Source organism: Sus scrofa, chromosome 9, assembly GCF_054392235.1.
Source record: "Sus scrofa isolate SSC_HxYL_T2T_F1_AM1 chromosome 9, Sscrofa_HxYL_maternal_Yorkshire_Landrace_v2.0, whole genome shotgun sequence".
Lineage (NCBI taxonomy): Eukaryota > Metazoa > Chordata > Mammalia > Artiodactyla > Suidae > Sus > Sus scrofa.
Window position 1 is genome coordinate 3,324,530 of NC_139391.1, and position 16,093 is coordinate 3,340,622.

General features: G+C 53.3%; 2 protein-coding genes across 4 annotated transcripts; one reads left to right on the forward strand and one right to left on the reverse strand.

The window, feature by feature from the left end:
• Window positions 1-5,636: 5,636 nt before the first annotated feature.
• On the reverse strand, window positions 5,637-10,128 carry TIMM10B (translocase of inner mitochondrial membrane 10B). The gene is made up of 3 exons (XM_003357135.5): window positions 10,069-10,128; window positions 9,772-9,867; window positions 5,637-9,575 (listed from the first exon to the last, which is right to left on the reverse strand). Exons 1-3 carry the CDS (start codon window positions 10,105-10,107, stop codon window positions 9,399-9,401), a joined length of 312 nt encoding a protein of 103 aa, XP_003357183.1. The 5' UTR covers window positions 10,108-10,128; the 3' UTR covers window positions 5,637-9,398.
• Window positions 10,129-10,283: 155 nt separating this feature from the next.
• ARFIP2 (ARF interacting protein 2) lies at window positions 10,284-15,159 on the forward strand. Of its 3 annotated transcripts, XR_014814469.1 has the most exons (9): window positions 10,284-10,404; window positions 11,194-11,334; window positions 11,590-11,686; window positions 12,406-12,524; window positions 12,708-12,929; window positions 13,023-13,096; window positions 13,469-13,626; window positions 13,758-13,932; window positions 14,396-15,159. XR_014814469.1 is itself a non-coding variant. In XM_003357136.5 (8 exons), exons 2-8 carry the CDS (start codon window positions 11,236-11,238, stop codon window positions 14,549-14,551), a joined length of 1,026 nt encoding a protein of 341 aa, XP_003357184.3. In that variant the 5' UTR covers window positions 10,284-10,404; window positions 11,194-11,235; the 3' UTR covers window positions 14,552-15,159. The 3 variants fall into 3 exon arrangements, 1 of the variants encoding a protein (XP_003357184.3); XR_014814468.1 differs by having other exon boundaries at window positions 12,708-13,096; XM_003357136.5 differs by lacking the exon at window positions 13,023-13,096.
• The last annotated feature ends 934 nt before the right edge of the window (window positions 15,160-16,093 follow it).

The following is a 16,093-nucleotide window of genomic DNA, read 5'->3' on the forward strand; positions in this document are numbered from 1 at the left end:
TTGACCAAAGGGAGCTCAAAATGGGGTAAGGGGCGGAGCTAAACGATTTAAAAATAGAAACCCAGCAGAGGGTAGAGTCCCACCTCTGCCTTGGATATCCGATGAGAACCCCAAACTTAAAAATCTCCAAAACCAGACTCAAATCTGCACACCCCCCCCCCGAAATCTGTTCCTTTCACCATCTTTCCAATCTCAATAAACTGCAAATCCATTTTTCCAGTTGCTTGGTTCACAAATGAGACTCACCTTTGACTCTGCCGCCCCCCAACATTGCATGTCTCATCCTTTAGTAAATTCTGTTAGGCGACAACTTCCAAATGAATCCAAAATCCAACTATTGTCACCACCCAAGAGCTAAACCCTGGTCTAAAGCATCACCTCTCACCTGAATTATTCCATAGCCTTCTAACCGGTCTGTTTCTACCCTTGCTCTGCTTTTCAGAGCAGCCAGTGACCCTTTTCAAATGCAGGCAGATCCTAGCACTCCTCTGCTCCAAACTCGCTGATGCCTTATCATCTCATGCCCTCGGCAAAGCCGAAGTTCCACAAGGCCCACAGGCTGCTATCTGATCAGCCAGCTGCTACCTCTGTGAACTCGGCCCCCGTCCACCCCTGCTCACACCCCTGTGCCTGCCTGGATCACACTGAGCCTGCTCCCACCTCGGAGCCTACACACAGCTTGTCTCTGCTTAGGGATCATTTAGGAGACAGACAAGCTTCCTGCGGCTGTTTAGCCATTTGCCACAAACAGAGCAGCTTACAAAAAACACCCATTTAGTCCTGTAGAGCAACGCCCAGCGTGGCCTGACTGGGTCTCTGCTCAGGGTACCATAAACCTGAGATCAAGGTATGGGCCGGGCTGAGTTCTTAGCTGGCGGCTCTGGGAAAAGCGCCTTCTTGCCGTTGGCAGGATTCAATTTCTTGCAGGTGTGGGATTGAGGTCCCTGTTTCCTCCTGGACATCCGTCAGGGGCCACTCTCAGGTCCAGGAGGCCACCGCTTTTCCTTGCCATGTGGCCCTTCACCTTCAAACCAGCAACAGTGCCTCAAACCCTTCCCACGCTTCAAATCTTTCTGACATTCTCTGCAATCAGAGAAAATGCTCGGCTTTTAAAAAGTTCACGTGTGGCAACTATGTATGGTCACTTATGATGGAGAATGATGTGAGAAAAAGAATGTATACACAGGTGTGTAACGGGGCCACCCCGCTGCACAGTAGAAAATCGACAGAACACCGTAAACCAGCTATAATGGAAAAAAAAAAATCATTATATAAAAAGTTAAAAAAAAAAGTTCATGTGGCCAGGCACCCCGATAATCTCTTCTTATGCTGCATAATGCCACCTAATCACAAGTAAAATCTGTCCTAGTCACAGTCCTAGGATTATACAGGTGTGTACCCCGGGGACAAGAAATCTTGGGCCCCATGTTAAGATTCTACTACCCACATGCTATAGTAACAAAAAGACCCCCAAATACCAGAGCTTAAACATGTGAGCAGCTTATTTTTTCTCCCACGTTACTAAGTACTCCGGGCTAACACGGCCGCCTCTGAGCTGTTTTGCCTTCTCCAAGAAGTGATCCTTGTCTTCGCGGTCCAGGAGCTTCGCTCACCTCCATGTGCGCTGGGCCCCATCCCAAGCGGTGAGATGGGGAAAGGGCAGGAGAAGGCACACCTTTACCCTGAAGGGCACAGCTTGGCAACGTCCACATCGCTCAACTCGCGGACACACTTGGCTGCAAGGAAAGCTGAGAAATCTGATCTTTACCTTCAGTGACCGTCTGCCCAGGTGAAAGCCAGGGGTTCTGCCAGCAAAGCAAGAAGGGCACAGGGGATCCTGGGGAACAACTGGAGGCTGACACCACAGTGCACTCTTTCTCCTGACGTCCACGAGGCTCATGCCCTCATTTCAAGTCTCTGCTTAAGACACCTCATTGGTAAGACCTTCTCCAACAAGTTGGCATAAAAAAGCAACCGCCTGCCTTCTTACGCTGTCTTAGTTTTCTCCACAGCACTCAGTACCATCCCATAGCAGTGCTTACTTCACTTCTCATGGGTGGTTTCCCCCGACGGCAAGTGTAAGCTCCACGGGCAGATTCCGACTGTTCTCTGCTCCATCCTAGTGCTAGGCACCACCAGCAGATAATCAGAAGATACTCGTGGAACAAAAGCATGAAGGTACAGCAATCTTCACTAGTGAGAAAGAGGACAGACCCTGAAAGTCAGACTGCCCGGACTGCAACCCTGACTCCATCACTTGGCAGTGGTGGGATACTTTACTGCAGGTGTGTGGGTTTTAACTGAAAACAAGAATAGGACCTACCTTACAGGGCCGCTGTGAGAATTACATGAGTTAGTGTATAAAAGATGCGTAGACAGAGCCTGGTAGCTAAAAAGCATGTGACAGAACTGCTTTGTGTGAGCTGTGTGTCTACCAAGTGCTGTGGACATAACGGTGAAAAAGGGTCCAGCAAGGGTGCAGATAAGGAGCCTTCGTGGGAAGGGCAGGGAAGGGTCCCTGTCACATCAGGCCTTAAAGTGGAAGGCCTTTAAGGAGCAGGGTTTTCCCAGTTATAAAATAAATAAGTTACGGGGATATGATACACAGAACCAGGAATACAGCCCGTGATATTGCAACAACTTTAAATGGTGGTGGGTGGTAACTAGACTCACTGCCGTGATCATCTCAGAATGTACGGACAGGTCAGCTCCCTGTGCCGCACACCGAAACTGACATGACAATGTACACGCCGATGATTCTTCAATGTGAGAACGCTTCTCAGACAGACCAGGCCAAAGGGAATTCTGTTCAGCAAGCCCTTCTGAGCCCCCAATGCTACAGAATAATCCATTATGTTCCTCCTGTCAGCTCACTCTCTCATTCTGGGCAAAGACCAGTTTAAGCCTTCTGCTGCACTCTCTCATCTTCCACTTTCTTCTGCTTTTACTCTCTGATGATAGTCACGTGCTAGTTAAAAAAGCAGTTCCCGTTGTGGCTCAGCATTAACAAAGCTGACTAGCATCCACGAGGATGCAGGTTCGATCCCTGGCCTCACCCAGTGGGTTAAGGACCCAGCGTTGCCGTGAGCTGTGGTGTAGGTCACAGACTGGACTCGAATCCGACATTCCTGTGGCTGTGGCGTAGGCCAGCGGCCGCACCTCTGATTTGACCCCTAGCCTGGGAACCTCCATATGCCAGGGGTATGGCCCTAAAAAGACAAAAAAAAAAAGATGCTGTATCAATCAGCGTTCTCCACAGAAAGATATCTACATAGCTATATCTAAATAGGTATACAAAGATATAGAGAAATATAAATGTCCCTATTTATCTATCCATCTAAGGAGACTGATTTTAAGGCATTGGCTCACATGACTGTGGGGCTGGCAAGTCCAAAATCCGTAAGGCAGGTCAGCATGCTAGAAATTCAGGCAGAGGTTAATACTGCAGTCTTTTTTGGGTCTTTTTAGGGCCACGCCCACAGCATATGCAAGTTTCCAGGCTAAGGATCAAATCGGAGCTATAGCTGCCAGCCTACAATAGCCACAGCAACGTGGGATCTGAGCCACCTCTGTGTCCTACAGCACAGCTCATGGCAACTCCAGATCCTTAACCCACCGAGCGAGGCCAAGGACTGAACCTTTATCCTCACGGATACTAGTCAGAGTCATTTCCGCTGAGCCACAACAGGAACTCCAATGTTTCAGTCTTGAGGCGGAATTTCTTTTCTGAGAAATTTCAGATTTTGCTCTCAAGGCCTTCAACTGATTAGATAAAGCCCACCCACACTAGTGAGGGTTGTTTCTTTTACTTAAAATCAACTAATTGTAGGAGTTCCTGATGTGGCTCAGTGGTAATGAACCCAACTAGGATCCATAAGGATGAGGGTTCGATCCCTGGCCTCGCTCAATGGGTTAAGGATCCGGCGTTGCTGTGAGCTGTGGTGTAGGTCGCAGATGCAGCTCGGATCCCACACTGCTGTGGCTGGGGTGTAGGCTGGCAGCTACTGCTCTGATTTGACCCCTAGCCTTGGAACTTCCATATGCTGCTGGTGGAGCTCTTAAAAAAAAAAAAGACAAAAAGGAAGTCAACTAATTGTAGATGCAACCGTACCTATAAAATACCATCCCAACCACACCTATAAAATACCATCCTAACCACACCTATAAAATACCATCCCAACCGTACCTATAAAATACCATCCCAAGTACCACCTTGATGGTTAATACTTGATGAAGTAATTGGGTATTGTAACTAGCCAAATTGACACATCAAACTGTTACAGAAGCTATTTAAAAGGAACCCTTAATCTTCCAAAACGAGTCAAAAAACTTAGATCTAATCTCAGCCACTCCCCCTTCCAGTTACCACAAAAGGATGACCTGTCTCTAAAAGCCAAGCTCTAGATCTCTGCTCTGGAAATATTCTCTCTTGCCTTCATTTATCAACAAATATTTGTTGAGCCTGAACTGTGTTGGGCACTAATTCAGTTGTTTGGTCACATCAGTGTACAAAACAAGAACAGTGACAAAAATGCCTCGTTTATGGAGCTGGCATTCTAATGGAGGGATGCACACAAAATGAGGAAACCGACCAGTACTTGAGAAGCCAAAGGGCTACGGAGAAAAAGGGGGTCGGGACTGTCTGGCGGGAGGACGGGTGCAGTTTAAACGTGCGATCCGAGCACGCCTTCACGGGAGGCGGCATCCAAGCAGACACGACAGCACGCAGGGCAGCCCGTCATCTGACCGCTGGCCTGGTTAATTCTAATTCCTCCGTCAGATCGCAGCTGCAGAATCACTCCCTCAGGGAGGCTGTGCTTCACGGCTCACAGGGAAGTCAGCAGTCGCGTCTGAATCCCGGGACAGCGCTTACTCCTCCTCCGTGGCCTTCATCCCAGCTGTTCTCTACCGACCTTCACCGCATCCACGTCCAGCTCCGAGAGAACAAGGACGGCCTCTTCCCCGTTCACCTCTGACCTGTGGAGCTTAACGGTGTTGGTCAAAGCAGCCACCCAAGTATTTATGAAGCGTGTAAATATATGGAGGCATGTGGGGCATACCCAGACACGGGAAAAAAAGAGCCTGGAATTAGAGGATGTGTCTGAACACCACAAACAGATTGATTCTTTTATAACCAAGGCTAAGAGAATCAAACACCGAGGAAACAGGGTTGAAGATGAGGCCCGAGCAGTCATCTGGGTCCTGACCAGAGAAAGCCTCAGAGGCGAGGCTGAGGAGTTAGAAGGCTTCGCGAGGCTTTCGGGAGCCGACCACGACGGTTAAGAGGATTCAAGAATCGCTCTTGGTTAGTAGGGAAAGGGACGGGCAGGTGTGCTCCAGCAGCCCGTTCTCGTCTTTGAACCCCTTTAACTGGGTAAATGACTGCAGGGACAAAGACGACACCTCCCAACCTCCCCCGTAACAAGACCTGCTCATCTGCTGCACCAGGAGCCTTTCCGGTGTTGACTGATCTGTGAATATGAAAGGCAAAAGATACCAAAAAGTGGAATTCTGAATGAAAAACACCTCTACATCACTGGCAGAAGGCCTTAAATGCAGGTTCTCTCGTCCCTTCTGACAAAAAGCCTTTATTATGTAAATATGACTTGACTGAGCCGGGAGGAGACGGAAAGATGTTCATTCAACAAATATTTATTAAGCCCTTTTACATGCCCGGCACTGATAAGGATTCAATGGTGAGCAATAAGGACAAGGACTCTGACCTCCTGAGGTTTATAATTACCAAGTGTACAAGGCTACAGGCCCAAAACAGGAGGGATTACGGAAGCTGGAGCCCAGGAAGAGTCATTTGAGGAAAGAGTATTTAAACTAAGTATGTAAGAATGAGTAGAAGTAGGTAGGGTCAGGGGAAAGCATTGCAAGCCAGGAAACAGCAGGTGCAAAGGCCCTGAGACGACAGAGGTGAGACAGGTTGTGGGAACTGAAAGGCCCAGGGGGTTAGAGCACAAAGCCAGTGAGTGAGTGAGTGAGGTGCGGCCCCGTTCAGGTCAACAAGCAGTATTAACTGTCCAGGGTTTGACAGTCACGAGATCAAGGCAGGCAGGGGCTGGATCACACAGGGCCTTGTTGGTCAAGAATGTCAGTTTTTATCCTAAGAATGGGAAGCTGCTGCAAGGTTTTAAGCATCAGTCTGTATCTTCTGGCCAGTGAATGCGGAATAGACTGGAGGGTGCAGAAGTAGACGTGGGGGGGGGGGCAGGAACTGCAAGAATCCTGGTGGGAGACTGTGAAGATGAAGAAAAGCAGATGGAATCCAGGGATTTTTAGAAACGTAATCTGATCATCTAGCAACTGAGTGAAGGGATGAGTGAGGTTTCTAGCTTCTGCAGCCGGTGGAGCACCAGGCCCAGCGAGAAACATACTGAGTTGGGATCCCCGCCCCTGGCTCCACAGTGTGCAGTAGCTTGAGGTGGGATCTCTTTCCAGACTAGAGACTGAACCCTGGCCGCAGCGGTACAAGCACGCAACTCCAACCACAGGACTACCTCGGAGCTGCCAGGTTGGGATATTCTTGAAACACCTCAGTAGAAATATCAATCAGATGGCTCAGGGGTCAGATCTGAGTCACAGTAACTAAAGCTTGGAGTGGAGATAAAACATTTCCAGAGAGATTATACTCAGAAAGAAACATTTGGATTTAATGGCTGGAGGAGACAAGTCCTACAAAGGAGGCTAAGAAGCTGTGGCCAGAGGTGGCAGCAGTGAGACCACAAGTGGAATCACAGACACTAATGAGAGCGAGATGAGGGACTCGGCAACAGCACCAGACGCCCCTGAGAAGTGAAGGAAGCTGGGGAAACCACCACTGGCTCCAAGCAGGTGAAGGTCCCTTGGTGAGCTGGGGTGACCTCGGGAAGAACTCTTCCAACAGAGTAAAGGCTGCAGAAGTCCAAACAGACTGGGTGGAACGGAAATGCAGAGAAGTCAGAGCTGTAAAAGCAGAAACAAACTGGATGGTGCCCGGGCGGCAGTGGCTTGTTTGCTGCACCGGGCTCTTTAGCTCATTAAGACGCTGCTGAGAAGAATCAGGTGGGGAAACGTCAGCACTCTCCACAGGAGGGAGGACTGGGATGGAGGCGCAGCAACAGGCACTGGCCTTAAGAGGGACGCCGGTCCTGTTTCGACAGGAGGGAGAGGAGAGAATGACGCAGGTGTAGGTGGGTTTGGGGTTGTGAGAAGTTGCGGGAGCTCCCCACTGACAGCTCCGACATTTGCTAACGAGGTAAAAACAAGGCTACCAGCAAAAAGCGAGGAGACGGTGCAGGTAGAATCCTGGTTTGAAATAGTCACTGCAGGGAACAGGAAAGCTGACTTGAAAAATCTAGTGGGATTACAGGGGCTGAGGCTCCATTTGAAGTTGATAACCACGGATTCACGGTGATATAAATCCTCCCTACACTGACTCCCTTATAAGCCTAAATGCATGCACAGATGGTTCATCTTATCCAAGTCCAACAAAGAGAAGCAAGGACATCTAGCCTATTCCAAGCAAATGGCTAGAATTTAAGCTTGACAGGAATCTAATGACAGGAAGGTGTTAATGGAGAAAAAGTGGAAGCAATGGCCTGACTGCTCCAGTGAAACTTGTGTAATAATTTGTGTGATAAAAGGATAAAGTTTTGTCAAAGCTCATCCTCGAGTTGTGCTTCGAATGTCACACTGCTCTCATTATGTCCATGGGACACTTCACGGGAAGACCTGAAGGAGATTTCAGTGGCTTCTGATACATACTGAATTCTTACCTCCTCATCTCTCAAGTGGGGATAATATCGAAACCAGAACCTATACAAAGTGGGTGCTCAAGAGACGATTTTGAGAAGCAGCCTGGTATAGCAAAGAGAACGACACCAGGCTAGCATAGTTCCCTTAAAGAGATATACTTTAAGTATATCGTAAAGTCAGATCTGCCTTTTGAGAGTCTGCTACCAGAAGAATTCAATATCCTGACCTGTATGGGGGAGAAAACAACTGTTTTGTGGGTGGTTTCAAGTTTTTTGAAAAAGTACTACTGTGGAAACCAACCAAGCTTTTGTCTAAAAGCTCCCATTTCCATTATAAAAACGAAGCATGATCACCGAAGGGGGAATAGCTGAGGGTGAGGTGGGGGGTTAGGGAGAGCAGTGAAGGTGTAAACAGCTGCCATGGTGATGAGAAGAGCAAACAGACCAGGAACCCTCCAAATGCTATTTGTTGGTAGAGCTTGGTTGCAGCTGGGACTGGGAATATTTAGTGGCATTCACTACACAGCTGTGTTTTCCTCTAGCTGTGTGAATGGAGGACCAGAAAAGTTAAAACAGCTGGACTGGGAGTTCCCTGGTGGCCGAGCAGTTAAGAACTCGGCATTGTCACTGCTGTGGCTTCAGTTTGATCCCTGGCCTGGGAACTTCTGCATGCCATGGCATGGCCAAAAAATAAATAATAATAAGTAAAACAGGTGGAATGATACAAAAAGGACACAAGGGCAGCAAAAAAATTCAGGGATGGAGTGACATGCCACTGAGACTGCTGAATACAGAGGTAAACTCCACAAGGGAGGCAATAATGAGGAAAGAATGGAGAGGCTGGAATTAGAAACCATGGGATAGGCACAGCTGGGACAATGCAGAGTAGGGGGCAGGGCTGGAATTAGGAGATCACAGGCGAGCAGTGAGACAAGAGCGTAACATCCAAAAGCTTTTCCTTTCTTCTGTTTTTTTTTTTTTTTTTTTTTTTTTTTTTGTCCCCTTAGCCACCACCCTCTACTTCTGTGGTTTTCTCTCCCTTGAGTCTGACTATAGTGCAGAACATGGCTCCCCAAGTTTTCCCCTGACTGCTCCTGAAGACGAGCACACAGACCTCCTCGGTTTAAAGGATTTACTGCTCAATTTCTGGGAGTATTAAGAAAGTAACAACTTGGGGGAGTGGTTAACGTTCTAGAACACCCAGAAGTCCTATAGGTTTCATCTGTCTGGGGCTACTGACTTTCGAAGAGGTAGTGCCTAAAAGCCCTGTGGTTTCTTAATCCATGGTCCTTAGATATCTCTAAGCGAACCATTTAAGTCAGACAGATTTAAGGACAGAGTTCCCATTTTCTCTGCCGTCTGGGCACGAACCAGCGTCTTGTTGCCAATTTTAAAGCTGTACCCACAGACCTTCCTTTAACCAGGTGCCTGGGAATGCTGAGGTTTTCCTTCCACACACAGAAGGCAACTTCTCCCTGCCCAGAATATCAACCGCACAGATTACAGCAGGTTTATTAGCTCCAGGAAAAGGAGCAACAGTACCTAGCTCTCAGGCAACTCCTCATTCTCTACATACAGGCTCCATCTTGCCCAAGGTCCACTGCTCCTTCAACGTGAGGGTCCATCCAGTGCCTCCCTTCTCAGCGTTGAGGACAGCTAGCTGCCAGATGGCGAGGCTTCTGGCTGTTCAGCAGCAACACCTGGCACAGCTGAGGCAGCCTCGTAGTCAGCGATGCGGCGCTGTACCAGGGCAGGCATGAGCTGCACGTAAGCGGCCATGAGGCGGTGGTTGGAATGGATCAGCTTCCCGGCACAGCTGTGCAGACAGGCCTCCTGGAAGGAAGACAGGGTGGAAGTAGAAGCCAAAGGTGTCCAGTCAGGTCCGTTTCCCTCCTTCCCATCCCCAGCCTCAGGGCGGAGGTCGTGGGAAGCCAGGGCCGGACGTAGGGGAATTGACGGGAGAGGGAAGCAGTGCACGGTTAGCTCTGAGGCTCGAGGAGCACTTCCCTACTCAGTTCCCCCACCTAACCTCCTCGGCATCCAGAGCTCGGTGATGCAGGCTGGGCACGCAGCGCTGGAAGCAGAGTTCCGTCATCCGATTGTAGACCAACAGGAAGTCCCGCAACTGGGGAGGAAGGGGGACAAGGAACTCAGCGAAGAGGGGGCCACGTCTCAACTCAAGGCCGCGCTGCCGGCGCTTTCCCAGGACCGTGTACCACGGCCCGTGGTTCCCAGCCCTTGGATGCCTGGCTCTCTGGGGTTTCCGCCATGCGAACAGGGATGCTAGCTGGATGCAGGGCCCTTAAGCGACTTAGCTCCCACTCACGTTTCTCAGCTGCTGCTGCTGCTGCTGTTGCTGTTCCATCACGCCGCCGGCGCACAACCTACGTCACTTCCGTTACAGCTTCTAGGGAACGCCCCGGAAGTGACCTCAATGGCTCCCCAGGGGCAGAGGGGTTGGCTCAAGGAGTGCCCGCCCACCTCCCCGCGACGTCACTTCCGCCCTCATAATCGGCTACGTGGCCGGCTTCTTCTGCCCGGGAGAGGACGTCACTTCCGCCGAGTCCCTGACCTGCTGCTAGGATCGCGACGGGAACTGGATCCCGAGATCCCCGCGCGGCCCGGGCCTGGCGCCCTGAGGGGAAGAGCGGCCCGGCCCGAGGTGAGAGGGACGTGCATGGGCGAGGGCAAGGTGAACGCACGAACCTGACCTGAGGGCAAGATGCTTCTGAGCCCTGGGAAAGGATGAGGACACACCTGACGCCCAGGTGTATGGGGGGGAGGGCGGAGACTCACACACCTGGGGAGACCTAACTGACTTTGGAAGGGATCACCTCCCTATGTCCTGGGGCAAAGGGACTTTTCCCCGGGGTCGGGAACTTACACCAACTGATTCAACTAAGGCCTGGGGCGGGGGTGGGGGCAGGAAGAGGGGGTGCATGGGATGGAGGAGGGGGAGACCACCTGCAGGAAAGAGGAGGAGACATTAGAGGAGTGTGAAAGGCCAAACAATGGCGAACATACCTGAACGGGGATAGGCACCTGAGCGCTGGGAAAGGGATTGTCTCCTGATGAGGAGGAATACCTGCGTGGGGATAAGCTGCTTGAGAGCACAGGCTTTCTCTCCATTGCCTCAAATAGTGCGTGGCATGTAGTAGGCACTCATTAAATGTCTGTGGAAGGACTGAATGCATGAATGATCCCTGGACTGCTGGGGGGGTGGGGGTGGGGGGGTCATGAGAACATGACCTCTGGTCAGGCACACCTGAGGCCTGGGTGCCTGTGTGTAAAACTTTGCACCTTGGAAGGGAGAAAGACAAAGCCCCGAGGGAAGAGTGGTGGGCGGACCCCACCACACTGAAGCCCCGGGACGGCCTCTGCAAGGGCAGGGGAGACCTTCCTCTTCGGAGAACTGGCCCGTTTCCAGAACTGTCTGTGTTGGGCTTTGCAGGGCGCTGGGGTGGAGACTTTGACTCCAGTCCCTTCGCTCGCCATGACGGACGGGATCCTAGGGAAGGCAGCCACAATGGAGATCCCCATCCACGGGAATGGTGACGCGGGGCAGCTTCCTGAGGATGATGGGCTGGAGCAGGTGCTTCTGTTTGATTCTTCACATTGTTTCAGTTGAGGAATCCCAACTCTTAAACCCTGAGCTCTCTCCTTCTTCCAGTAGCCTTCCCCCAACTCACCTGATTTCCTTCAGTCTTTTTACCAATCTTTGTTCTGATTCTGTGCAGACTTCCCTTGTGTGCTCTCTCTATGATGCTTCAATCCAAGCTTGTTTTCACCCCCAAAATGCTTCAGCTGCCCATATGTTCCTGAAGCCCCCCTCTTCTCTGGCCTATAGGACCTCCAGCAGGTGATGGTGTCAGGACCCAACCTCAATGAAACCAGCATTGTGTCTGGTGGCTATGGGGGCTCTGGTGATGGACTCATCCCCACAGGTATGAATGATCAGAGCAGGATAGGGCATTGAGTGGAGAGGGGAAGAGGACTGGCTCCAGGGGGCATAGGATACGTCTAAGAAGGCGTGAATCATGTCTGGAGCTCGTGGGAACCTCTGCCAGGATGAACCCGCGGGCATCTCAGCCCAAGGCCCGTTCCCAGGGGTGTCCATCTGCCTCCACTTGCCACTTCGTCCCTCAGATATGCCCACTTGTCCCTTCTCTGCCGTCACTACCTGAGTCAGGCAGAGAACTCTGTTCACCAGGCCTCCCCTGCTCTGGAGCTTGAATCTGATTTGGAGCTTTGAGAGGCTTATCAGAGTCTTACGTTAGACTCTGCTATTTAGAGGAACAAGCAGCCCTGAATCTCGCAGTGACTGGGATCCACATGGGAATGTCAGCCAGGTGTTCGGTTCGAGGGGCGCCCAGCCATGGTCAGCGACCCCATTCTCAGCCTAGTCTCCGCTGTTTCCTCTGCCCCTGCACACGAGCAACCCCTCCCACCTCCCTTTCCAGTCCTCACCTCCACGTCAAAAGGAGGCCAGGTGTATGTTGGGATTGGGTCTCAGGGTCCAAGGCATGAATTCCTCCTAGTGAGTCTCCAGCCCTGCTCCTTCCGGGGCGTCATTTTCATGTGCTGGGAGGGAAGTGTGGGTGGAACCACAGAGGCGTCGGATTGTGTCTGAGAGAGGCTGGTGTCAGAGAACTTGGTCCTTTAGGGTCTGGCCGCCATCCATCTCACAGCGCCCCTCCTGCTGGCCCCGGGGATGAGGTGGCCCGGGGCATCGCTGGAGAGAAGTTCGACATCGTCAAGAAATGGGGCATCAACACATATAAGGTGGGATTCACGCACCTCCTCCGCCCCCTGAGCTCCCCCGGGTACCTCTTCCCCATCTTGCGGATCCTCCTGTCCCATCATCTCGGGCTGAGACTTGGAGTCTGGGGACGCCGGGGTAGACACTTGCTGCGGGGCAGGGCCGGGCGCCAGGGTCTCTGACCTGTTCCCCCACTTCCCACTCAGTGCACAAAGCAGCTGTTATCAGAGCGGTTTGGCCGAGGCTCCCGGACTGTGGACCTGGAGCTAGAGCTGCAAATTGAGCTGCTGCGTGAGACGAAGCGCAAGTATGAGAGTGTCCTGCAGCTGGGCCGGGCCCTGACAGCCCACCTCTACAGCCTGCTGCAGACCCAGCATGCACTGGGGGATGCCTTTGCTGACCTCAGCCAGAAGTCCCCAGAGCTTCAGGTGCCTTGGGCAGGCCAGAGGGGGAGGGGGGCCTGGGCCCGGGGCCCTCCCAGGCAGTCACCCCTCAGCCTCCCTCCTCCCTCCCTCCTGCAGCCCAGAGGGAGAACCCCTCCAGGGTGGGCCCAGCCCCGCCCCCAGCAGCACTCACCAGTGGAGGCAGCCTAAGGGTTTGTACGGAGGTCCAGAAGTCGGAGGGGGTGGGGGAGGCGGCACACTAGGTGCCTCGCAAATAGCCCTTCTCGGCCTCGGCGAGAATGCCTTCGGTGCCCAGCCTCATCGGAGCCGCTCCCTTGCCTGCTGCACTGGCTTGCCCTCTTCCAGTCCCGTGAACTCCGAGAGCCCCGCTCCCACGTTCCTGCCCTAGGCATCCCCAGGGGGGGCCCACGACCCTTCTGGCTAAGAGAGCCTTGCTGGAGGCCGCCCTGGGTGGCTCCAGTTCAGTGGCTGTTTCCTCCGGGGGAAGGAGGGCAGGAAGGGCCCCGCAGCTCTGGTCAGGTGGAGGCCGTTGCTCAAGGCCGGTCCCTGCCTTCTGCCCTCAGGAGGAATTTGGCTACAACGCCGAGACGCAGAAGCTGCTGTGCAAAAACGGGGAGACACTGCTGGGGGCCGTGAACTTCTTTGTCTCCAGCATCAACACGTTGGTGACCAAGACCATGGAAGACACGCTCATGACTGTCAAACAGTATGAGGCTGCCAGGTGTGGGCACTGGCAGGGCCCAGGGGTTGGGGAGGTGGCCGGCATGAGTGGAAGTCTGAGCTTTAGGGGCACGAGCACGGAGAAGGGAAAGGATGGATGGTGGAGACCAGCCTCTCTCACCCCCTCCTCAGGCTGGAATACGATGCCTACCGGACAGACCTAGAGGAGCTGAGCCTAGGCCCCCGCGATGCAGGGACGCGTGGTCGACTCGAGAGTGCCCAGGCCACTTTCCAGGCCCATCGGGACAAATACGAGAAGCTGCGGGGAGATGTGGCCATCAAGCTCAAGTTCCTGGAAGAAAACAAGGTGCTAACCCCACTCCTTTGACCCAGCCCCCCCTCCCTCTTTGACCCAGCCCCCCTCCCCCCAAAGACCGGCCCATCGTTGAATGAAAGTGTAACCTGGCTAAGGAGTGGGGTCTTCCCCCAGCCCACTCAACCCCTGGACCCCTCCTAGCACCCTCCCCCTGATCCCCAGCCCTTTTCTAGTGGACGATGTGGCTGCCAGTCCAGGAACAAAATTGGGAAAAAAATCAGCCCTGGAGCTGGGATGCCAGAGCCCCCCAGGCCCGGCCAGTCAAGCCAGGTTTCTCCTAGCAGAGTGGCTCTTACTCTTTGAGTCCCTTGTCGAAGCTCGGCCCCCACTCCTAAAGCACCCTGGGCGCGGAGTCCACGTTCCCCGCCCCCCCCCGCCGCCCCGGTCCAGGCTCAGGCTTACAGCCCCTTGGGGGCGGGTGAGCCCAGTCTCGGTGACCTTACTGGGCCCCCAGATCAAGGTGATGCACAAGCAGCTGCTGCTCTTCCACAACGCTGTGTCGGCCTACTTTGCGGGGAACCAGAAACAGCTGGAGCAGACCCTGCAGCAGTTCAACATCAAGCTGCGGCCTCCGGGCGCTGAGAAGCCCTCCTGGCTAGAGGAGCAGTGAGCCGCTCCAGCCCAGCCTGGCCATCAAGAAGGACATTGAGGGGGCAGGCCCAGGGTGGGGGAGATTTGGACCTGGGACATCCCTTGCCACCTGCCCTCTGGCTTGGGTTCCCTTTCCCTGGCTGGGGCCTGACGCCAGTTTTACCCACACTGCTGTGGGTAGGGAGGGGCTTGCAGGCCCAGCGGCTGCTACCCTGTTCTGTACTTCCTGGCCCCTGGGCTTCATTCCCAGATCTTTTCCTTCCACTCCACAGCCAAAGGCTGTGACAAAACCACTCCCTGGCCAACGGCATCACTCCTCAGGCCGATCCCCAGCTCCTGGGGGGTGCCCCCTGACCAATGGCAGGGCCTCAAAAGGCCCTGTCAGCCAATGGCAGCTCTTCTCAGGCTCCCCTGGGCCAATGATGTTGCCTCCAGTACCCTTTGTCCCTCCTCGATGCGTGCCCATTGCAGAGAAGGGGACTGGGACCAAAGGGGTGGGGATGGGGGAGCCCTCTTTCCGGCCCTGTATCTGAATGGGTCTCCCCTCACCTCCCCACCCAGTTTAATTGTGCTTAGAGCCCTGGAAGATGGGGACCTAGCACTAGGAATAAACCTTTCATAAAAGCAGGCCCAGTGCAGCCAGTTTGTGGGGGACTCTAGGCGGGTGGTCTGGGTGGAGAAGCGCTCAGTCTAACGGTGGCCCAGTCCCGTCAATTCAGGGGAGCTGGGGCCAGACAGCTCAAGTCACGAGCATCAGAAAGAGTCCGAGGGCCCGCTCCCTCCCGAGTCCCAGTAGGAGGCTTTATTTGCCCGTTAGGCTAGCACCGAGACAGCAATGGATCTTAAAACACCGGGCCCCGAGGAGTTGGGCCCCCTGACCTCCATCATCCATCCATTCATACGGCAAATACTCACTGAGTGCTTTTATTTGCCAGGCACTGCGCTAGACCCTGGGGAAACATCAGGGAATAAAACACAGTCCCTGCCCACAGTGCTTATGGCCTAGTGGGGGATAGAGGCATGTAACCAGGCAACTAAGACACAGTGAGAGCTGCCAGGTCCTGAAGCTCAGAGGAGGGTGTCTGGTCTAGACGGGGGCCTTGGGGGTGTCCGCCTGAAAGCGGAGACCTGGCAGCCAGGTGAAGGGTATGGGGAAGAGCATTCTAGGCAGAGACCAACCCAGGTGAAGGCTCGGAGTAGGAACTGGAAGGAATTCAGCTTGGAATGGGAAGTGAAGGGGAGTGGCCAGGGGATGACTACAGAGGTAGTAGGTCGTGCCAGGCCTTTTCAGGCTGTGAAGCCTTATCGGGAGAAGTCTCGGGTCCCCTCATGTTGTGTAGCCCTGGCCCCCACTTCTACAGCAAACATGAACTCCGTCTGAGGCTCATTCGCAAGCACCAGAGCACCCGTGCTGGGCCCGGCACTAAGGCGGGTGAGAGGTCAAGGCAGCTTCCAGAGCCACTGCCATCCCGCTGTTGAGCCCAAACCTGACCCTTGTGTGAGGCAAGGAAAGCTCCTGACAGCACCGATTTAGTCGGGGTCCAGGTAACTCCAGAACCTG